The sequence below is a fragment of the Trachinotus anak genome, unplaced genomic scaffold (assembly GCF_046630095.1).
Source record: "Trachinotus anak isolate AG129_WGS33_773 ecotype Australia unplaced genomic scaffold, CSIRO_AGI_Tana_v1 ptg000014l, whole genome shotgun sequence".
NCBI lineage: Eukaryota > Metazoa > Chordata > Actinopteri > Carangiformes > Carangidae > Trachinotus > Trachinotus anak.
Window position 1 is genome coordinate 9,903,908 of NW_027273865.1, and position 22,560 is coordinate 9,926,467.

General features: G+C 39.6%; 4 protein-coding genes across 4 annotated transcripts; 3 read left to right on the forward strand and 1 right to left on the reverse strand.

Moving 5' to 3' along the window:
- The first annotated feature begins 4,650 nt into the window (after positions 1-4,650).
- Positions 4,651-5,736, forward strand: LOC139632121 (odorant receptor 131-2-like). Its single transcript, XM_071496890.1, has one exon. The coding sequence runs from the start codon at positions 4,651-4,653 to the stop codon at positions 5,578-5,580; it is 930 nt and encodes a 309-aa protein (XP_071352991.1). The 3' UTR covers positions 5,581-5,736.
- Positions 5,737-8,682: 2,946 nt separating this feature from the next.
- Positions 8,683-10,853, forward strand: LOC139632106 (odorant receptor 131-2-like). The gene has a single exon (XM_071496870.1). It carries the CDS (start codon positions 9,408-9,410, stop codon positions 10,335-10,337), a length of 930 nt encoding a protein of 309 aa, XP_071352971.1. The 5' UTR covers positions 8,683-9,407; the 3' UTR covers positions 10,338-10,853.
- Positions 10,854-11,146: 293 nt separating this feature from the next.
- LOC139632231 (odorant receptor 131-2-like) lies at positions 11,147-12,519 on the forward strand. The gene has a single exon (XM_071497054.1). It carries the CDS (start codon positions 11,501-11,503, stop codon positions 12,395-12,397), a length of 897 nt encoding a protein of 298 aa, XP_071353155.1. The 5' UTR covers positions 11,147-11,500; the 3' UTR covers positions 12,398-12,519.
- A 6,480-nt stretch (positions 12,520-18,999) lies between these two features.
- Positions 19,000-20,309, reverse strand: LOC139632202 (odorant receptor 131-2-like). Its single transcript, XM_071497020.1, has one exon. It carries the CDS (start codon positions 19,924-19,926, stop codon positions 19,000-19,002), a length of 927 nt encoding a protein of 308 aa, XP_071353121.1. The 5' UTR covers positions 19,927-20,309.
- Between the last annotated feature and the right edge of the window lie 2,251 nt (positions 20,310-22,560).

Consider the following 22,560-nt stretch of genomic DNA (forward strand, 5'->3'; position numbering starts at 1 on the left):
AATGAGTTTCGCTGTCAAGTTTGTTTACATCAGATGTGCTGTTGGTGACATGCGATGATGGCATGTGCACTTTTCCAGCAAACACATAAATATGTTGCCATGGATTAAGTGAGTTAATCTGTGGGCTCCAATGTTTGTTTACATTTTGGAAAATGTTATAGTTATTTTAAGTTCGTGTTTGTTGTGTACCATTGGATGTACTGACAACTATTATTTACTGAGGGGCTTCTTTTATCTCTGATTTTAACCAGATTTATGGACATTTGAACACTAAATAATAAAGAAAAAAATATCATGATTTGGAAAATTTGAGCCAACAATTAACTTAAACATCCTTGTGCATATTTATCAAGTGATGTGGTTTACAAATGTCAGAGTTGGTGTCTGTGACTTATTTTGATACTAGATAATTAGTTGGAGTTTTGCATCCTTAAGCATCAAATGCTCACTGTACTAGCTGGATCAACTTTACCATTTTATTGCAATAAAATGATAGTATCTTGCTCGTTGAATCCATCTGATTATTTTCTCAGTATATGACTCCTTTCGAGTAGTCTGTGTCACACTGTATCCACACCATTCCTAAACATTGACATACATTAAACAATCATTTACTGTTATTTTTGTATTATTATTTTTTTGGCCTTGTACCATTAGTTGATTGTTTTCAGTTGGGATACTGAGAAAACATGAGGGGCATGAAAGAGCTATGACATGGATATGAAAAGTCCCCTAAACGAACAGGGGACATTGCAGTTACATGGTATACATTTCGACTAGTAGGCCCTCAGGCCACCACAGGATTTGTTTTTTAATGCAGGTCATATCCTGCTGCTGTTTTTTGTTTTAACATAAATATCAAATATTATGCAACATTATGTCCTCTTCTATCTTAATTGATAGTTGAGCAATTACTAAAGAGGTTATAGAAAGGAAGAACATGTTACATGATGTTTTAAATAATGTATTGTTTCGGTGCTGGTTGCAGAATTAAGTGTAAAATGATTAATTTAGAATGTTGATCATACTTGTGATAACAATGCAGCATTTGGACTCTTAAAAAAATGCATGACAAATCAATTGTTTTCCAACTACTTTTATGACCTATTATGTCATCCATCTTCACTCGCCCAAATCAACAGCAGAGTTTAAATAATTAATGAGCCAATTAATTTAATGAGTTTCACAGGAGTTTATTTGCCTTAAGAGAATAGCAATGAACAGCTCATTAACATCACTGTTCTGTTTGGAGTCTGAATCCCCATGGACAAAAACAAACCGTGACTGCTGCCCCCATCAGTAGGCTACAGTATTCCCTCATGATACCTTTGCTCCTTGCTGCAGGTTGCTAAGTGCACAGACCCAACAATGACAACAATCTAAAATTCAACTGCCAAACAAACACAAATGAGACAGTGCTTTTGTGTAAACTTTCAAAGCAGTATTTGACTGTCTCTAACTTTCATGTTTAGATAGTTTCGATCATACAGCTAAACTGGGAGCCTATTGATAATCACTTGGGTTCATTGTCCTGTTAAACAGTGTTTGAACAAAATATGTTTCCTTGGCACAAATTAAGGAACAATCAGTTACAATATAAAATATATAGCCTTAAGGATGTCAAAGATAATATGTCGAGGGTAAAAAACAAAGTATATCTATACCCAAATAATATTAGTCCCATTTGACATGCCAGACATGAAGTACTTTGGACAAAGTATTGTCTAAACTCATCAGAATGGGAAAACTGTTTACAGCTCCTCAGAATACAACAAGCTGACAATCAGGGAGCCAAGGAGAATCAATATTGTGTGAAATATTGCATATCTGCAGGGGTACATACATACTGTTCATTCATACTGTTGTGCTCAGGTGTTAACATGTTAACATGTGCTTGGAGCTAAATGATGATGCTAACATGCTGATGTCTAGCAGGTATCATGTTTACTTTGCTCACCATTTTAGTTTAGCTTGTTAGCATGCTATTGCTAATTAGCCTTAAACACAAAGTAGGCTACAGATGAGGCAGGTAAATGATGAATGAAAAATTATTAGTTTACCAAATATTTAGTCTTGAACCAAGCTATTGGGCCCATTGAGACTTTGGCCTACTGGTGGCACTGCATGAAAAGTCAGGTGATCACCAAAATTATTACAACACATCCTGAGGGGGACGTGGATGTCTATTTCATATAGCAGCCCATACAATAGTTGTTGAGACATTTCACTAATAATCTCAACATGGTTGAGGCATCGCCTGTGTCATCAGGATACATCCTCTGGGGACGATGGAGGTCTTTAACAAAAATAATGACAATCCAAACACAAGTTGTTGTGATATATGAACTGACTGATGTTGCCAGCCCCAAAGCCATGCCAGTAGCATGGCTAAAAATGATTAAGATTAAGATTAAAATAACCCTTATTAGTCCCACAGTGGGAAATTCGCAGTATTACAGCAGAGAAATAAACTGCAAATGTCGGTAACAAATACTAAAGAAAAAGATAAATAATAGATAATAATATAATAATAAATATAATAAGATATTTACAAAAATGTAAAACAGTAGCAGCCGATTGTGGATATTGCACAGATTATAGTATGAAGTTATTACCCATGGTGAGTGAGTGTGTGTGTGTGTGTGTGTGTGTGCGTGTGTGGTATACTGAGTGCAGTGTTTGTTGTACTATCTGACAGCAGTAGGAAGGAAAGACCTGCGGTATCTCTCCTTGACATACCATGGGTACAGCAGCCTGTCACTGAAGGAGCTGCTCAGTGCTGTCAGAGCGTCCTGCATGGGGTGGGAGATGTTCTCCAACAGGGATGATAGCTTAGCCACCATTCTCCTGTCAACCACTACCTCCACCGGGTCAAGGGGGCATCCCAGAACATAGCTGGCCTTCCTGATCAGCCTGTTCAGTCTCTTCTTGTCAGCAGTGGAGATGCTGCTGCCCCAGCAGACCACATCGTAAGATGGCTGATGCCACCACAGTCATAGAAGGTCTTCAGGAGCACTCCCTGCACTCCAAAAGACCTGAGTCTCCATAGCAGATACAGCCTGCTCTGTCCTTTTTTGTAGAGTGCATTTGTGTTGTGAGTCCAGTCCAGTTTATTGTTCAGCTGAACCCCCGGGTGCTTGTAAGAGTCCACAATCTCAATGTCCATTCTCTGGATGTTCACTGGTGTGAGTGGAGAGTGTTTGTGCCTGTGGACGTCCACCACCAGCTTCTTGGTTTTTCCAGCATTGATCTGGAGGTGGTTCCGCTGGCACCAGTCCACAAGATCCTGGGTCAGTTCTCTGTACTCCCTGTCGTCCTCATCGGTGATAAGACCGACAATTGCAGAGACATCAGAGAACTTTTGCAGGTGGCAGTTAGTGGAGTTGTAGGATAAGTCTGCAGTATAGAGAGTGAAGAGGAACTGAACCAGACCTGTTCCCTGTGGGGCTCCCTTACTGCAGGTGACCCTGTCAGACACACAGTGCTGGATCCTCACATACTACGGGTGGTTGTTGAGGTAGTCAAGGATCCAGATGGTGAGGTGGTGGTCCGCTCCTATGCACTCCAACTTGTCCCTTAGGATCGTGGGTTTGATGGTGCTGAAAGCACTGGAGATATCAAAGACCATGATTCTCACAGTGCTCCCAGCCTTTTCCAGGTGAAAGAGGGATTGGCGAAGGAGGTAGATGACACCAGGTTTGTACCAAATCAGACACAAGTTATGAAAATAAAGTAACGTAATTATCCTTTAAGTGCAATGATTACAGGAATTCAACAGCAGAGATGGGGAGAGGTGAGCATTAGCTATTCATTCACACTTTTAGATTTAATAAGTATTGTTTTAGTTGTTGTTTAATTGAATTGTTTTGATGCAAATTTATTTGTAAATGTTTAGATCTTATGATTTTTCATGTTCAGCACATCTACCATCACCACAAAGAGCATATTCACCAATAAGGCTTCTAATTTCTCAAGAGTTTCCAAATCTGTGTTTGAAATTTCTGCATTTTATTTGCCAAAAAATACAATGCATTTTTCAGTTATATACTGCAGATGCAAACAGTGTGGATCATTCCATGTAACATTTGCTTAAGTGAATCATGAGGTGAGAACCTGTGCCATCTTATTGTGTCTGTAGCTGTGGTTTAATTGCGTGTCTGTGGGAAAACGTATTTGGAGGAGACACAAAAAAAAAGATCCAGCACCAGCATCCAGTGATGTGACTATGGTTACTGCAGCCTATGAAAAATGATGGCAGTGATGACACTGTAGTGAGCTAACTTTCATTTGAACCCCTTGTGTCATAGTTCCCCTATAAAATCACAGCTCTTGCTCAGAAGGCTGCACAGAGTTCAGAAGAAGACATTCATTAATAGAACCGTGTGTCACAGTGTCATGTTACTCCAGGTATAGTTTGCTAAAATGAAAGTTTTTATACACTTTCACCTCTTGATACATTTCTGTCAAACTTGTTGTTCATATATGTCACATGCCACTGAGCTGTATTGTTGTTTTTTTTTTGGTCAATTGCCAGTTCTAGTGGTTGCAGCGTTGAGTTCCTTCATATTGAACTCATTTCACTTAATCACCACAGGAAAGGCAGGTATCAGACTTAAAAACCTTGTGTATTTGGTTACAACTGATAAATATATGGATAACAACAACTCACTGACTGGTGGTGAACCCTTAATGCGTAGCGTTAATTATCGGCTCATTTTGGTTCAGGTTTTTGTGTCACTTTTCCTTTGCATCAACGGTTTGCAGATCACAACCTTTTTTATGAAGGATTTCTTCTACACGACCATGCGCTACATCTTATTTGCTGTTACATTATTGTCTGATTGTCTGATCCTGATTGTAACAAATTTTCTGCTCATCTGTGACTATTTTAATTTGACCATGCAAATGTGGTTATGTATCATTTTCTACGTTTTGTCAGCTGTATACACTTTGGTAACACCATTTACTCTGACAGCGATGACCCTGGAACGCTATGTGGCCATTTGCATGCCCCTGCGCCATGGAGAGCTGTGCTCCACACGCAGTACTATGCACAGCGTCCTCATCATTCACGGCCTTAGCTCTGTGCCCTGCATTGTTGTTCTCCTCAGCTTCTTTGCATCAGCCTCTCTTAGCTTCTACAAACAATCCAGGGTATGCTCTGTGGAGATATTCATTTTTTACACTTGGCAGGCTCATCTTAGGTCAGCTATAAGTCAACTGTACTTCTTGATTATGTGCATCATCATTGTTTTCTCCTATGTTAAAATAATGAAAGTGGCCAAAGCTGCATCAGGAGAGGATAAAAAGTCAACATGGAAAGGGCTCAGAACAGTGGTTCTTCATGGTTTTCAGCTGCTGCTCTGTCTTATGCAGCTATGGTGCCCATTCATAGAAAATGCCGTACTTCAAATTAATTTCATGTTATTTATTAATGTCAGGTACTTTAATTACATAGCTTTTTATCTTGCTCCAAGATGTCTGAGTCCTCTTATTTATGGCCTGAGGGATGAAAAGTTTTTTCTTGCACTGCGACACTATGCCCTCTGTGGCTTGTGCAAAAAACGTTTTTTAATTTGACAAATTAGAGCTCTACTTTTTCTATAGAAATGTTGCTACCTTCAACCGCTTGGTAAAGGTTAAATGACCTCTCCTTGTAGGGCTATTAATACAATGCTCATCTGTTTAGTACATTTTCTGTGTAATGCCAGTTAAAACACACATTTTAATAACCCTTCACCCCTTTATAAAATTGTAATTTTTATTATATTTGTCATTACTTGTGATTTTCATTTTGTATCTGTTATATTGTTCAATAAATGTTGATTGAAAAAACGTGAGATTTACAATTTAAGCACAAGTTGAAGCTGGATACTCTCTTTCCTTGTATTCTTGAATCTCTGTTTGTTTGAGATGACTAGATTCTTTAAGTCTATATTTTCATGTATACCGTGTTGCTGAAACTCAACTTCTGTAGCATGAAAACTCAGTAACAAATCATAGTATGTCATTATAGTCTATGTCTTGCTTCTAGACATGGACAAAACACTGACCCTCTTCAGCACAGACTCTTGAAGGCCCCAGTACTGAAGCACATGTAGTAACAGTGACTGGTGTCAAGTCAACTCAAGCCAACTTTCTTTCTACAGCACATTTAAACACAGCTGGAGCTAACCAAAGTGTTGTACAAAGGACAATTTTTTTTAGTTTTTTAGTCTTTGCAAGCAGTATGAGTGGTCTGGATGCCTTGTGTTGTTGGGGCAGATTTACTCTGCAAAGGAGGGGTATGGGATACTCTTCTGCTGCATGTTTTAACTTTATTGAGACAACCAGACAGCATCAGGAATGAGAAGAGGACAGGAAGAGGAAAACAGAGAGAATATGGGGAAAAAGAAAAAAGGGGGTGGAGAGACAGAGAAAAAAACAACAACAACAACAACAACGGCAACAATAACAGCATGCATGTGTAAGTGTGTATTGATTTGTCATTGGATGTGGTGGGTAGTAGATGTGGGGACCGCAGTAACACCGCCCCCCCCCCCCAGACCAAAGGCACAAGCAGCCAGAAACCAGGCCACCAAGGCCCCCAGAGCCCAAGAACCTGAGGCAGCTTGCCCCCACAACAGCCACGTGCTGGACCAAAAGGGGAGCTCGCGAGGGAGTACAGAGGCAACATCCCCCAGTGCAAGGAGGCAGGCAGCCCCCCAGCCAGCCTGCGACCACCAACCCCAGCGCAAGTTGGGCCCAGAGCCAAAGGGCCCCAGCAACCAAAGGCCCGGCCACACCGGAGAGGCCCAAGCCCACCAGCCCCCGCAGCAGGGCAGACCCAAGCCCGCCATGTCAAAGGGCAATTAAATAGAACAAATAAAAGCAAGTAAAACAAATGTATCCATTCTTTTGGGGCAGCAACTGCAGAGTCTCTGTCACCTTTTTTAAATGAGCTCATGGGACATGTAGGAGGGTTGAGCTTTGAGATCTGAGAGGTCTAGGAGCTGATTGCCTGTGGATAAGATCTGTGATGTAAAGTGGAGCCTGGCCATTGAGAGCCTTAACCCTATAATGCCAAATGCATCAAATTTGATACAAGCATTTTTGAGACCTATTGCATCACCTTATGGTAAAAATTTCACTCAAAACGCTCTTGTATCCAATCTGATACTTGTCTTCCAACCCCTGGTGGATCCCTTTATCAGTACAACAATTCAAACACAGTACATGGGACAATCCAAGTTGGCCACCTTCAGATAGTTCCCAACTCACTGGATCAAGGTAACGAAAATTGCGATTTTTACGATTTTCCAGTGACATTTTCTTAGAAATTTTTAGTAATATTCTAACATGAACACTTAATCTGTTGAAGCAAGTTATAATTACATTTTTTTTTTTGCATTTTAGGATGGAGTAAAATTGTGTATAAAATTTGGAAAAACCTATATGCAAATAATTTTTTGGAATTTTTTTTTTCAAATTTTGTGAAAGGGCCAAATAACAGTTCCAGATTCAAGAAATCAGAATTTTCTGTCCATTATTTCTGGGGTCAGGCATTACAGGGTTAAAGGTGAAAAGCAGGGTCTTTGAATTCTGAGGTGAGCAGGAAGCCAGTGAAGGGAGGCTAAGACTGGGGTGATGTTCAGCAAAGTGAGCTGGGACCTCAGAAAAAGAGGGTGTTTCTGAGCTGCATGTATGAGACGTCAACAGTCAGTGACATGGGGGGGACAGCACCGTGTGCAGCATATTTGCAATTAGCATCCCAGGGCCTGGTTTGTTTACATGGCTGCCAACTCTGTTAAAAAAACACAAGCAAAACAAAACAAAAAAAAAAAAACCACCTGGTTGAATAACTCACAACTAATTAGGTTAATTGGCAACAGGTCAGTAAGATGATTTGGTATAAAAAGAGGCTCCCAGACAGGCAGAGTCTCTGTGCAGTGAAGATGGGTAGAGGTTCACCACTCTGTGAAAGACTGTGTGGGCAAATCGTACAACAGTTGAAGAATAATGTTCCTCAACATAGAGTGGCCAAAATAGAATTTGTGAATTTCAGCATCTACGGTTCATAATATCGTTTAAAGATTCAGAGAGTCCAGAGAAATTTCTGCATGCAAGAGACAAGGCCAAGAACGAATACTTGGATGGCTGTGATCTTTGAGTCCCCAGGTGGCACTGCATTCTGCCATGATTCTATCGTGGAAATCACTGCATGGGCTTTTTCAGAGAAGGCCTTGCATATTTCAGCAAGACAATGCCAAACTGCATTCTGAGTGTATTACAACATCATGGCTCTGCAGTCGAAGAGACTGGATGTGAAACTGGCCTGCCTGCAGTCCAGACCTGTCACCCACTGAAAACATTTGGTGCATCATGAAATGAAAAATACAACAAAGGGACCCTGAACTGTTGAGCAGTTGAAATCTCATATCAGGCAAGAATGAGACAGCATTTCACTTTCAAAATTCCAGCAACTGATCTCCTCAGTTCTCAAACGTTAACACGAGTGTTGTTAAAAGAGGAGGAGATGCAACACAGTGGTAAACATGCCCCTGTCCAAACTTTTTTGAAATGTGTTGGTGGCATCAAATTCAAATTGAGCATATATTTTTCATAAAACAATAACATTTCAGCATTTCAACATTTGATATGTTGTCTTTGTTCTATTGTCAATTAAATATGGGTTTACATGATTTGAAAATCATAGCATTCTGTTTTTATTTACATTTTACACAGTGTCCCAACTTCTTAGGAAACTGAGTTGTATCTGCAGGCAGATTATTTGCCAACATTTCCATCACAGCTGCTTAAAATGTACATCCCATTGTTAGGATTCTTCAAACACAAAATGAACAGGCCTTAACAAAGCTGCATCACGAGGGAATAAATTGACAAAACATGTCAACATGTCTCACATAACAAGGCCCTCCTGCTTAAAATTGTAAACCTGATGTACACAATAATGCCTAATTGCCTTTGAGTCATCACTACAGTAATAGCCTTCAAGGTGTATTGTTTGCAAAAGTTGACAATGATGACACTGCTGTGAGTACTTTCATTTGATATTCCCCTTGTGTTATAGTTACGTCTATAAAATTGTCATGCACAGCCATTACTCAGAAGACTGCACAGAACTCAGCAGAAGACATTCATTCATTCATTCACTCCAGGGATGGTTTGGTAAACTGACTGATATTTTTCTGTTTAATTTTTCTGTATAGTGCTTGTTTTCATCAGTATAAATTCCACGTTGTTTAAAATTAAATTATTTGAGCCCTTTTCCACAGAAAATCTTGACGTACATCCTAAACAAACATTTTAAATTATATTTCCACTTTAGTCTTAGATGAGTAATTGACTTCTTTTGGATCTGTCTTTGGAGCTCAATGAATTGTGGCTGTGTCTAGGGAGAGAACTATATGGCGGCCAATGACTCTGCTGTGTACAAGATCAATGACAGGGTCATTTTGGTTCAAGTTTTTGTAGCAATTTTCCTTTTCATCAACCTTTTGCTACTCACAACTTTTTTTATGAAGGATTTCTTCTATACCACCATGCGTTACATGTTATTCGCTATTACACTACTGTCTGATAGTCTGTTTTTACTCATGACTGATATCCTGCTCATTTTGAGCTATTTTCGCTTTAACATACAAACGTGGTTGTGCCTTATTCTATATATTGTTTTGTCACTGTACACTTATGTTACACTAGTTACTCTGACAACAATGACACTGGAGCGCTATGTGGCCATTTGCATGCCCCTGCGCCATGCAGAGCTGTGCTCCACACGCAGTGCTCTGCATTGCATTCTCATCATTCACAGCCTCAGCTCTGTTCCCTGCACTGTTGTTCTCTCCATCTTCTTTGCATCTGCAACCAACAGCTTCTACACTCAGGGCAGAGTATGCTCTGGAGAAATCTTTATCTTTCACACTTGGCAGGGGTATCTTCGGTCAACAATAGGTCAGTTTTACTTCTTGATCATGTTTATTACCATTGTGTTCTCTTATGCTAAAATACTGAAAGTGGCCAAAGCTGCATCAGGAGAGGATAAAAAATCAACATGGAAAGGTCTCAGAACAGTGGTTCTTCATGCTTTCCAGCTGCTCCTCTGTCTCATCCAGCTGTGGTGTCCATTCATAGAAGCTGCTGTGCTCCAGATTAATGTTGTGTTATATATCAATGTCAGGTACTTTAATTACATAACTTTTACTCTTGCCCCAAGATGTCTGAGTCCGCTCATTTATGGTCTCAGGGATGAAAAGTTTTTTCATGCACTGAAAAGCTATGCTCTCTGTGGTTTGTATAAGAAACAACCATCAGATTTACGAAAATTGACAAATTAAAGTCATGATGTTACACCACTAAAACGTGTGATAGTCCCAACCCATTCCTTTTATACTTAGATAACAATACATGAAACAATCTCCCTTTTTTATCCCTTTGTTGTTTTTAGTTCCCATTTCCACTTCCCGTTACCAACAAACTTTATCATGTTTGTTTAAATCATGTTAAAACAGTCTTTGCTATACTAAATGTCACATGATGCCAGTTCCAAAAAAAAAAAAAACTGTGTTTTTTTTGTTGCAGTGATAACTGTGTTGAAAATAAAGGTTCTCACGCTCCATATTTTGGATGTGTGCTAGTATAATTAAGAATGCTGCCTTTGGACCCATGAATCCATTATTCTTTGAGCTGTTTTCTCAAATAGCATAAACATGAAATCCTGAGGCGACCAAACTCATCTCTCTACTCTTGGCAGTTTCAGATTCTCTCCTGGTGTTTGTATTCTCTCTTTGCAGCAGAGCTGATAGTCACAGAGATTTGGTTCAAGGGCATAACACATGACTACCAGCACTAAGACAGCTACTGGATTTGAGTAACTTGGACTCCTGAAACCCCATATCAGCTGCAAATGAACGTAAAGCATGTCTCTGACAGAACACAAATTTCACAAAAGTCAGAGGTTCTACATAATTATCCATCTACCAACCTGACCATTAAACATTGATGGAAAACTTAAAAAAAAAGTTCTCTTATAAGTCTATTCCAAAACTTATTTGGTACACTTAATGAGGTCACTCTAGAGACTCTCCTGCACTCCAGCACCAATGAGTAACAAAGGCAGTTAAAGAGCAGTGACGACCATGTTGTGATATAGTAAGGCAGACATCAACTGAAGTTTAATTTGGTACCAATCTGGGATTGTTTTGTCACTCTTATAAAGTCATAATGCACAATCCTCTTGCAGAGGGCTGCACAGAGCTCAGGAGGGCACAATAATGTGCCTAAATGACACATTACCGCTGAGAGGATTTGGTAAATGACTACACTTGAACCAAGACCTTATTGCTTAAAAGATGCTGATGTTGTACTTGGCTAAGATTGTCATATTACTGTGTGTCGACATTACAAGGCATGTCATTTGACTTTTGGTAGTACCTAAAATAATTTATATAGTATGGCAGATAACAACTCCGTGAGTGGTGGTGAGTCCCTGCAGTAGCAGATGACTGACCGGGTCACTATAGTGCAGCTCGTGGTTTTGATTTTCCTTTGCATCAACTTCTTGCTCACAGTGACCTTTTTTTCAAAGGTCTACTTCTACACAACCATGCGTTACATCTTATTTGCTGCTACACTCTTGTCTGATAGCTTGATATTAATCATGTCTAATATCCTGCTCATCTTGAGCTACTTGCATTTCACCATACAAATTGGCTTATGTGTCATCATCTATATTCTTTTGGTTTTATGCACTTTTATCACACCAGTTACTCTGACAGCAATGACACTGGAGCGCTATGTGGCCATTTGCATGCCCCTGCGCCATGGAGAGCTGTGCTCCACACGCATTACTATAAACTGTATCGTTATCATTCACAGCCTCAGCTCTGTACCCTGTGTTATTATTCTCTCCATCTTCTTTGCATCCGCCCCACAGAGCTTGTATACCCAACACACCATATGCTCTATGGGCATGTTTGTGTTTCTCCAATGGCAGAATAATGTTAAATTAGCTGTATATCAGTTCTACTTCTTGATCCTGACCATTACCATCATTTTCTCCTATGGTGAAATAATGAAAGTGGCCAAAGCTGCATCAGGAGAAGATAAAAAGTCAACATGGAAAGGGCTCAGAACAGTGGTTCTTCATGGTTTCCAGCTGCTGCTCTGCCTCATCCAGCTGTGGTGTCCATTTATAGAAAATGCTGTACTTCAGATTAATTTAAAGTTATTTATTGATGTCAGGTACTTTAATTACATAATGTTTAATCTTGCTCCAAGATGTCTGAGTCCTCTCATTTATGGCCTCAGGGATGACAAGTTTTTTGATGCTCTGAAATGTAATACCTCTTTTGGATTTCACTGTGTAAAAAACAATGTGCAGATTTCTATTGTTTGAAAAATTATTATGAAGCATTATGACCTGTTGCTATTATTTTTCATCTCTTGCTCACAGTTAATTACATACATTTTTCTTCATTCTTTGTTTCTGAGTTTTTTTCTATTGTGTAGTGTTGTCTTTGTTATTGATTGTGTGTGTGATTGTTTTTTTTCTTGGGTCTCTCTTAAAAAAAAAGATCTTGATGAGATCTCAATGAGACAAATATATATTGATAAAGATAACATAAAGATAAAAAATTCAAACTTAAAATACATTACTTTTCATCAACCTTCATCATACACTTGTTAGTCATTGTAACACTGTAACATCATTGTAACATAACATTATGTCTGCTCTTTTCTGAACATGAATGTTAAAAAATAAAAATGGACCACTGCAGGAGTGTTCAAGGGACAATATGTGATGGCTTTTGATTAAAAAAAATCAAATTTGAATGAAAATTTACATTGCAATTACATATAGTAGAAAAAGAAAATTGTGAAAAAATGGTCAAACGACTGGGAGTACCAGCTGCCATAATATTAAAGTAAATTCTAATTCAAATAAAGTGTAAAAACAATACATTTCCAGAAATTTTCATTAAAGTTTCTACAGAGAAACGCTGTTATTTTACAGATTTTTTTCTTCTGACAAATTATTATGATCAAACACCTTCAATAAAGTGATGGTGCTAAAGGCTCTGGAGGGAAAAACAGTTTTTTACTGATTTTTCTTGATAATAAAATTAAAAAAGTGTCAAAATAAAACCACTGTGTAAGCATTAAAATCATCTCAAACTTTAACTTGCAGAATTTGTGTTTACATTGAATGTTTAAGTAATGTTTAAAACCCATAGAAGCAAAATCTAAAGACAATATATAATTCAGTATTTTGTAGAATTAAAGTACAAACTTTAAACAAAATACATTTAATATTTAAACTACTGTACTCATTGACAGTAGATACATTTCTTCAAATTCTCATAAAATATAAGATTTAAAATTACTGTGATAATAAAGAAATATTCTCAACTGAAAACATATTGAAGAAATGCAATTTAAATTGTTTCACTACGTAACTTTTCCACATTAAAATGTCTCACAATGACTAGACCTATGTTATATACCTTTTTGAGTTATGTACTTAAATGTAATTATCTGGCATGTTTATAGCAATTCCCAAACCAGAGAAATAGTGATTTTAATCATAGTAACAGTCTGTTTCATTTGATCCCCTGTCAAGGATGTCATATCCCTTATGCGTACGTGTCAGCATCTTGGCCCCCTTTCAATAAAGAATAAAAAAAAAGCAAAAAGTGTCGCGATTGCTTGCCAGAAATTCAGAGTTTACTTTTATCCTATTTTAAGCTTGTTTTATTTTCAACCTGTTTTAAGATAAACATTTTACACCTGGGTCGTTTTCAACTATAGTGGACATCTGGATTTAAGTTATCAGAGAAAACATCCAGGCAAAATGTCAGTGCATCAACTCTGAGATGCTCTGTGTCCACTGAAGAGCATCAGCGAATCACAGATTTCTTAAATGAAACTGTTTTATTTGCTGTGTCTTTTAACGTCCTGGTCCATTTGTTATGGAGAGGAGGGCACCTTTATAAATACCAGTTAAGACTGAGAAAAGGGCAATGTGATGCACTTAAGAGTCCTGGCCGGGACTTGCCTGCTTGATGGATTAGCGGCTACATGGTGTGCCTGTAAAAACATCTTGAACGTCTGATTCATAAGTTATCAAAGAAACAAAGGTAAGGAGTCTCAGTTTCCAGCAATTCCAAGACTTTGTGTCTGCCAAGAAGCGCCAGGAAACCACAGATTTTTTAAGTGGCACTGTTTTATTTGGTGTTTGTACTGGTTTGAACATCCTTGTCTATATCACAGCCATTAGTGTGACTTCAAGTTTTCCCCAGTGTTCTCTGTGTTCATTTTTCCCTGTTCTTCCTTCCCTGTGTCTTTTGTCCTTCCTTCTGTCTCCTCTCCTTTGTGTGTGTGCATGTGTGTGCTCAGCAGGGGCATGACACAGCACCAGGTACATGGCACACATGTCTCTCATCACTCATCAAGCACTGTATAAAAACCCTGGGTCTTCGCCCACTTGTCGTCAGATTGTTCTACTATCAATGTGGTAACTCTCCAGGCCACAAAACTCTCCAGTGAAGAAACTCTTTCTGACAAAGATAAAAACCTTGGAACATCTGCTATCTCAGCGTTACTTGAAACACTTTTGCACAAAAGCATTTTATTATGATCTGTGCCTCTTTGAGTGGGAAAGCATTTGTTTAATTGATGATGAGTTGGCCTGGAATTACTTTTATGAAAGGTTTAATTTGCATTCCAAACTGACATGCCCGCATCTGTAAATTCAGTGTGAAAGGACAATTCAATCCCTGGTTTTCACCTGAATTATCTTGTCTTCAGAGAGAAATGTAGAGTATGAGTCTGAATGTCTGTATTTCAGACAACTCAGAAAAGGCTAAGAATTAATTTTATCTCACTGAAATTACAAAAAGCTTGAATTATCCATTTTCAAAAACAGAGACCAGAGGATATCCTTAAATTATCTGGGTATCATACTGCTCAGCCTCTGGGGAAAAGCTATCTCAGGGTGCTGGAAAGGGGGTCCAACCAATTGTGGAACCTCAGAGTCAGGAGGAGCACACTGGATTCAGTCACAGTTGTGGAACAGTGGACCAACAGTTTACCCTGGCAAGGCTACTCGAGGGATCATGGGAGTTTGCCATCAAGTCTACTTGTGCGTTGTGGACTTACGAATACGGGGGCCATTGCTACAAGCTATCCGGTCCCCATATGACCCAACTGAGAGTTGTGTCCATATTCTAGGCAGCCAACTTGTGGGTGTTAGCCTCCACCAGAGTTGTCCCTTGTCGCCAATCCTGTTTGGGATTTTCATGGACAGGATTTGAAGGCACAGCCCAGTGGAGGAGTGTGTCCAGTTTGGGGGCCTCAGAATTCCCTCTCTGCTATTTGCAGATTATGTGGTTCTGCTCTGGTGGCTTCATCAGACTGGGACCTTCAGCATGCACTAGGGTGGATTGCAGTCAAGTATGACGCAGTTGGGATGAGGTTTAGCACTTCCAAGTCTGAGGCCATGGATCTCTGCTGGAAAATGGTTGATTGCTCTCTTCAGGTTGGAAGTTTCTCCCCCAAGTGAAGGAGTTTGAGTATCTCTATGTCTTATTCACTAGTGGGGGTAGGATGGAGTGTGAGACTGATAGGTGGATCGGCACCCCATCAGCAGTAAAATGGTTGTTGTACTAGACCACTGTAGTGAGGAGGGAGCTGAAATGCACTTCTTCTGCAGGGTGTCTGGGCTCAGCCTTAGAGATAGGGTTAGGAGCTCTGACATACTGGGGGAGATTGGTTGAGTTGCCAGTTGAGGTGGTTTGGGCATCTGGTTAGAATGCCTCCTGGGTGCCTGCCATTGGAGGTCTTCTGTGGACATCCAACTGGTAGGAGTCCCTGGGTAGACCCAGAAAATGCTGGAGATATATATATATATATATATATATATATATATATATATCACCTGGCCTGGGAATGCTTAAGATTTCCCTAGGAGGAGCTGGAAAATGTGGCTGGGGACATCTGAACAACTTTTCTTGACTTGCTGCCAGGACAACCTCCCGGTCATCGTCAGCATCTCTGGTATTATGTGTCTCCGGAATTACGTTCTACATGCTGAATTATGGTCGGGCGACCACATGCAAATGACCATGGTATTTTCAGTTTTGCCATCGGGCTTTAAATTCTGTTTTGTCATTGCTGACTCATTCCTGTTTAGTTGTCTGACCTTAACATTCTTTTTGCCATTTTATTTTTAGCCCCTTTTCCACTGCTTAAAATACCTGCTAAGACCTGCATGCTGGCTTTTGTCAGCAATGGATAAGGTTGTACCTGGCATTTACATCCGGGTCTGTTAGGTTCCCTATTAGGTTAGGACCCTGGAGCAGAGACGCACAGAGACAGGAGTTGGAAACTGAAAACTTCTTTAATGACACAAACCCAAAAACAGTCCAACAGAGCAGGCAAAAGGAGGCAGGAGGCTGGCAGGCAGGTGAATGGCTGGAGAAACAGAGCGACGGAGAATCTGGAGACTGGGTAGCCAGGGAACAGCATGCAGGGAGAGAGCATGGAATAATCTGGCAGAGAGTGGGTGATGAACCGGGGGTTTTAAACTGGCTTAATGACTAATGGGCTGCAGGTGGGTCAGGCTTCCACTGCTGCACCACGCCCCTGCCACACACAAGCTCTGCAGGGAAAAAACAGAAAAAGGGAGGGGGAACAGAAAGAGAGCAAAAAGTGCAACAAACAAAAACATACAACTCAAAACCGTAACAGGGTCAAATGACTCTGCAGCAGACACAGGTATTTATCAGCTCCAATCAGCATTGATGTGAACATAATACCCGGGTCAACCCGCCTGTTTTCAACCCTTTGCAGCTATATGTCTTTCAGAGAACAGACACTGTAGACAGACCTGTCACCTGCCCAGCACAGTGCAGTTAAACCAGAAACACAGAAGCTACTCTGTGCATGAGGATGAAAGTGTGAGCGCAGATTCAGAATAAGCTTTAAAAACAATCTCACAAAAGGATTTCAAACAGGGGCCCCAACACTTTTACAGGAACACCATCCCAGGGGTGAGATGAGACAGATCCATTTAACCAGTTTGCATGGCGGCTAGTAGCTCACTGTCTCTCCACTGCTTCTGTGTGTGTGCTCTGTAAGTGCATATGATGACATCACTTCTTGCAGTTGTGTACGTCCTCCATCCAAACAGAAAGGCAACCTCAACTTGCAGTGGAAAAAGGTCAATCGCTTATTAGTGGGTTTACACATGTTTAAAAAACCTGCTTATGCCTGTTAATTTTAGTGGAAAAAGGGTATAAGTTGGTCTTCCTGATCTCAATTTTTGTTTGGTCTTATGACCTTTTATTTCAGTTTGGTCCTTGCTGACCTTCTATTTTGTTCTTACATCATTCTCTTCATCATTTCTGACCTTAATTTTGTTTGGTTGTCGGACCATATATTTCTTGTACTATTTTATTTAAGTATGCATTCTGACCTAAATTTCTACTTGGTTAATGACCTTCACCTCTGTTTTATCTTTGCTTTTTATTATATCGCACATTTTGATCTTGAATTTGTTCTGGCATTCAACCACATCTTAAATTTTCACATTTATCTAAAATTGCTGCCTCACATAACTTTACTTCGGGCAGTTAGGTAAGGTTTGATATAGCAAGCTGGTTTGTCATTCTTCCTTCTTTTGCTTTTATTTTGCGGCATCTCTTAAACTGTGCACAGCCTCAGCCCCTTTTCAAATATGACATCACAGTGGGCTGTAATTACCAAAGACTCTCACATCTCACACTTTTTCTCTCATTTTGCACATGGCAATAAAAGTTTATTCATGAACACAAATTAAGGTTTTCCTGATAGGACTGTTGATGATATCTGTTTGAAAATGTTTTATTCTTGGTTTTTGATTCTGTCCTCACATTCTCCTTTGTCAGCTGCTATGGGTCACTTAAACCCAAAAATAGATATTGCAGGGTATTGTCAATCTGTGCAGCAAAATTACCGGTAAAACGTTGAGTGACCTAATTAATTTGTACAAGGTTAGGACAATGAAGAAGCACAGGTGATCCTGGCTGATCATAGTAACCCCTTGATCCTAGCCACCCCCTGGCCATGGATACAATCTGCCATGTTCTGCCACTGTGACAAATAGACCCAAGAAATGATCTGTCCCAGCTACCATTGACCCTTTAAATAACACAATTTGAGTTACATGTTGAATTTATTGTCTTTTATTTTACTCTGAGGGATTTTGATGTGTTAATTGTCCATTTGTTATTGGCAGTCTGATGGTTGTGTGGTCACTGCTAACTGTACAACAAAATTGCCCCTAGAAAATAACAGACATATCATTTTCATCCTCCTTGTTTAGCCTGATGGACTCCTGAAGTTTGAAAATAGCCCACTGAGGCTCCAAGTTATACCTCACAAACAGGGTCTAACTTACCAGCAAATGGTAAGCAGTGAACTGCTCTGCTCATCTGTGTCATATGTACACATTGTTATCAAGGCAGAATAAAAACAATATAAAATGGATGGATTGACTTGATTTGTTTGAAAGTTTACAAGGGTTCCAAAAAGCAGATAAAAGATTTTATACTGTCATAGAGGGCAATGTTGTTAGTTTCCATTTACATTATGTATGATATGTCAGACCTGTTGACAGGGGGGAAAAAAAGTGAACAGCATTTCATTTCTCAACGTTACCGATTTATCCAATGAAGTAGTTTCCATCTAAAGCCATTCCTATGCTGTACTATATGGAAAAACTTCATGACTTCTGGCGGCCAAGCACCTCACTGCATATCATTACTCATTACATTGTTATGCAGGTCCTGAGACTGATCCATCATCACTGATACTGTGGTTTTGTGGAAAAACACCTGGCCTGCTGGCCAATTATTCGTGAGCACACACCGATTAAAGCCCAGTTCAACATCCATGCTTTTCATAGACGAATAATTCCAAACACACAGTGAGTCATTTTGATTCTAATTTGTCAAATAATCAAATAGTATTTCCTTTATACAAGCCAAAGGAGGCACAGTTTTTAAGTGCATGAAAAAAAACTTCATCTCTGAGGCCATAAATCAGAGGACTCAGACATCTTGGTGCAAGAAAAAACATGATGTAGTTAAAGTACCTGACATTATTGAATAAGCTAAAACTAATCTGAAGCAAAGGAGCTTCTATGAATGGACACCACAGCTGGATGAGACAGAGTAGTAGCTGAAAACCATGAAGAACCACTGTTCTGAGCCCTTTCTTTGTTGACTTTTTATCCTCTCCTGATGCAGCTTTGGCCACTTTCATGATATTAACATAAGAAAAAACAAGGACGATGCACATAATCAAAAACTGGAATTGATATATAGCTGACCTAAGATGTTGCTGCCAAATAGATATTAAAAACAGTTCCACTGAACATAACTGATATTGTTTGTAAAAGCTAAGGGGTGCTGATCCAAAGAAGATGGAGAGAATAATAATGCAGGGCACAGAGCTGAGGCCATGGATGATGAGGATGCAGTGAATAGTATTGCGTGGAGAGCACAGCTCTCCATGGCGCAGGGGCATGCAAATGGCCACATAACGCTCCAGGGTCATTGCTGTCAGGGTAACTGGTGTGACTGTGACATACACAAGTACCACAACACAGATAATGATACATAACCACACTTGGATGGTAATATAGAACTGGTTGAAGATGGCAAGGATATCAGACATGAATAACAGGAAACTATCCGACAGTAATGTAACAGCAAATAAGATATAGCGTGTAGTTGTGTAGAAGCACTCTTTTGTAAAAAAGGTTATGATGTGCATCAAGTTGATGCAGAGAAAAATCACTACCAGGATCTGCACTGTAACAATCTGGTCTGGAAGCTGCACCTCCAAGGACTCAACACCAGTCAGTGAATTGTTATCTGCCATATTTCTTAGCAAACATAGAAGAGTTTCAGCCTCTGCAAAAAGTCATTGAAAGAGTCATTATCAAAAGAAAACAGGATTATATATACACAATATTATGTATGTCCACAAGCAACCTTCTCTGAAGTGATACAATGGTGGAAAGAGTGGAGCAGTTTCCCAAACTCTACATGCTGCCTTAGGAATAACGTCTGCTGAGCTCTGTGCAGCCTTCTGAGAAAGGGCTGTGCATGATGATGACTTTAAAGACTAGAACGTCCAAAAATAGCACCAGTGTCGTCATTACCACTTACAACTGTTGTCTCCCTCATTGCCTATTCACAGTTGGATAGGAGTGCTGCAGTGTAATTAAAATTATTTGCAAGTCCTGTTTTTTCCAAAGTTATTCATCATCATCAAGTTGTGACAAAAAATAAAGGCCTCAGCTGGGACCTCAGAAAAAGAGGGCATTTCTGCCAACAGTCAGTCAAATGGGTGAGACAGCACCGTGTGCAGCATATTTGCAATTAGCATTCTAGAGCCTTGTTTGTTAAAGTGGATCCCATCTCTGTTAAAAAAATTAATTAATTAATTAAAAAAAATAAAACACCTGGTTGAATATCTTAATTGGCAACAGGTGAGTAAGATGATTGGGTATAAAAATAACTTCCCAGACAGGCAGAGTCTCTGTGCAGTGATGATGCAGAGAGGTTCACTACTCTGTGAAAGACTGCGTGGGCAAATAGTGCAACAGTTGAAGAATAATATTCCTCAACATAAAATTGCAAAGAATTTGGGAATTTCAGCATCTACAGCTCATAATGTCATTAAAAGTTTCAGAGAATCAGGAGAAATCTCTGTATGCAAGGGACAAGGATGAGAATCACTGCATGGGCACGGGAACACTTCTGAAAACCATTGTCTGTGAACACAGTTTGTTGTTTCATCCACAAATGCAGGTTGAAATTCTACCATGCAATGAAAAAACCATATCTAAACATGATCCGGAAACATCGCCGACTTCTCTTGACCTGAGCTCATTTAAGATAGTCTGAGGTGAAATGGAAAACTGTCCTGTGGTCTGACAAATCGAAATTTCAAATTATTTTTGGAAATCATGGACGCCACGTCCTCCAGGCTAAAGAGGAGAGGGACTATCCAGCTAGTTATCAGCGCACAGTTCAAAAGCCAGCATCCGTGATGGTATGGGGGTGCATTAGTGCCTATGGCTCGGGTAGCTTGCACATCTGGGAAGGCATCATTAATGCTGAACGATATATACGGGTTTTGGAGCAACATATGCTGCTATCCAGACAATGTCTTATATGTCATATTTTAGCAAGACAATGCCAAACTGCATTCTGAGCATATTGCAACTGCATGGCTCTGCAGTAGAAGAGTCCCGATGCTAAACTGGCCTGCCTGCAGTCCAGACCTGTCACCCATTGAAAACATTTGGCACATCATGAAATGAGAAATATGACAAGGGATTGTAAAGGGATTTTACATTTTACTTCTCCTCAGCTCCAAAACGTTTCCAGAGTGTTGTTAAAAGAAGAAGTGATGCAACACAGTGGTAAACATGCCCCTGTCCAAACTTTTTTGAAATGTGTTGGTGGCATCAAATTCAAATTGAGCATATATTTTTCATAAAACAATAACATTTCAGCATTTCAACATTTGATATGTTGTCTTTGTTCTATTGTCAATTAAATATGGGTTTACATGATTTGAAAATCATAGCATTCTGTTTTTATTTACATTTTACACAGTGTCCCAACTTTTTTGGAAACTGAGTTGTATCTGCAGGCAGATTATTTGCCAACATTTCCATCACCCTTGTGTAATAGTTGCCCCTATAAAGTCGTCATATACAGCCATTACTCATAAGACTACACAGAATTCAGCAGAAGACATTCATTCATTCACTCCAGGGATGGTTTGGTAAACTGACTGATATTCTTCTATTTAATTTTTCTGTATAGTGCTTGTTTTCATCAGTATAAATTCCACATTGTTTAAAATTAAATTAATAAAGCCCTTTTCCACAAAAAATCTTGACATACATCCGAAACAAACATTTTAAATTATATTTCCACTTTAGTCTTAGATGAGTAATTGACTTCTTTTGGATCTGTCTTTGGAGCTCAATGAATTGTGGCTGTGTCTAGGGAGAGAACTATATGGCGGCCAATGACTCTGCTGTGTACAAGATCAATGACATGTCAGGGCTGAACAATGGCTCGGACTCAGATGCACATTGACACAGTAAGCGAGTTCACAATGTCCTTTAATCAGGCAAAAGTCGGTACACTGGAGATCAGTCCGCGGAGCAAAGGTATCAAAATCGGTGAGCAAAGGCAGGGTCAAAAACCAAAAACTAGACAAGACACGAGTAAGGCACACGGGGAATAAAGGCTGGAACGTAGTCATACAGAACTAGACGAACTGGCACAGAAGGGAGGGAACACAGAGACTAAATACTCAGGGAGAGGGAAGACAATGAGACACAGGTGCAGCACATTAGGGCAGGGCAGGTAATCACACAAGGGGAGGACACATGAGGGCAGGAAGTGAGGAACCTGAAACGAGAAAAGAGGTGAGTCTCAAAATAAAACAGGAAGTACAAGACAACACACTAGGGGAAACAAAAAAGGG

Bases quoted from the DNA above. Each gene is read 5' to 3' on its own strand.
- LOC139632121 (XM_071496890.1), top strand. From the start codon at position 4,651: ATGGATAACAACAACTCACTGACTGGTGGTGAACCCTTAATGCGTAGC.
- LOC139632106 (XM_071496870.1), top strand. From the start codon at position 9,408: ATGGCGGCCAATGACTCTGCTGTGTACAAGATCAATGACAGGGTCATT.
- LOC139632231 (XM_071497054.1), top strand. From the start codon at position 11,501: ATGACTGACCGGGTCACTATAGTGCAGCTCGTGGTTTTGATTTTCCTT.
- LOC139632202 (XM_071497020.1), bottom strand. From the start codon at position 19,926: ATGGCAGATAACAATTCACTGACTGGTGTTGAGTCCTTGGAGGTGCAG.